At 53.4% G+C, this 980-nt stretch overlaps 1 protein-coding gene across 1 annotated transcript in view; it reads left to right on the top strand.

Moving 5' to 3' along the window:
- Positions 1-719: 719 nt before the first annotated feature.
- The window catches only part of EMWEY_00043920 (4'-phosphopantetheinyl transferase, putative), a gene marked incomplete at both ends in the record, with an annotated part of 3,759 nt that continues 3,498 nt past the window's right edge, over positions 720-980 (top strand). Inside the window, one exon of the mRNA XM_013482891.1 lies at positions 720-980. This exon is cut by the window's right edge and continues 170 nt beyond it. Coding sequence (XP_013338345.1) covers positions 720-980 — 261 coding nt within the window.

The raw sequence follows: 980 nt of genomic DNA, 5'->3' as shown, positions 1-980 counted from the left end.
AATTAAGAGGGAATAAGGAGAGAGCAGCAGCGAGCAACTGCAGCAGCAGCAACCACAGCAGTTCAGTGTTGTTATACATCCATACAATACACCTTAGCCCACCCCCGCGCAGCGCTGCTGCTGCTGCTGCTGCTGCGCCGACAGCAGCAGCAGCAGCAGCAGCAGCAGCAGCAGCAACGACCATTGTGACTAAGAAGACCCTTGAGAGATTTTTTATTTATTGCTTAGCTTAAAGTCTCCCCTTTCTTTATTATTCGCTACTCTATAGCAGACACCTGCTGCTGCTGCTGCTGCTGTTGTTGCTGCAGCTGCTGCAGCTGCTCGAGCGGACCGTGCTGCTGACTGGACGTCTGTTGCTGCTGACAGTAGTCGCAGCAGCAACAGCAGCAGCAGCAGCAGCAAGGATTTGCTGCAGCACAACTGTCTTTCTCTTATTTATTAAAGTAGTTATATATTTATTACTCAGTGAGCAGCAGCAGCAGTAGCAGCCTTGCTGCAGCCGCTGCAGCAGCAGCAGCAGCAGCAAGGCAACGGCAGCAGCAGCAGCAGCAGCAGCAATTGCCATACATCCTTTTCCGTTAAACAATAATTTGCAGGTGTATAAGTGTGTCTTTTATTTGCGTCATCTGCTTCTCCTCCAGCAGCAGCTGCTGCAGCAGCAGCTGCTGCTGCTGCAGCAGGAGGCTCCAGGCTGCTCCGTTTACCGCTAAATAAGGATAATGCATGCCGCAGCAAGAGAACACAAGGGCCCCGAGGGGCCCCTGGGGCCCCCCTCCCTTCGTTCTACCTGGCTACGAGGTGTGGGGCCCCCGTCAACCTGCTGGACCTCTCAGCAGCCCTCAGCAGCAGCAGCAGCAACAACAACATCAAGAGCAGCAGCAACAGCAACAACAAACGGGTACCAACAGAATCATCATGACGAGGAGAATAAGAATAAGGAGAACCATGAACAGCAGCAGCAACAGCAGGAGCAGCCGCAG

This window comes from Eimeria maxima, genomic scaffold (genome assembly GCF_000499605.1).
Source record: "Eimeria maxima Weybridge genomic scaffold, Emw_scaff828, whole genome shotgun sequence".
NCBI classification, from domain to species: Eukaryota; Apicomplexa; class Conoidasida; order Eucoccidiorida; family Eimeriidae; genus Eimeria; species Eimeria maxima.
This window is presented reverse-complemented; position numbering and strand designations above follow the sequence as displayed.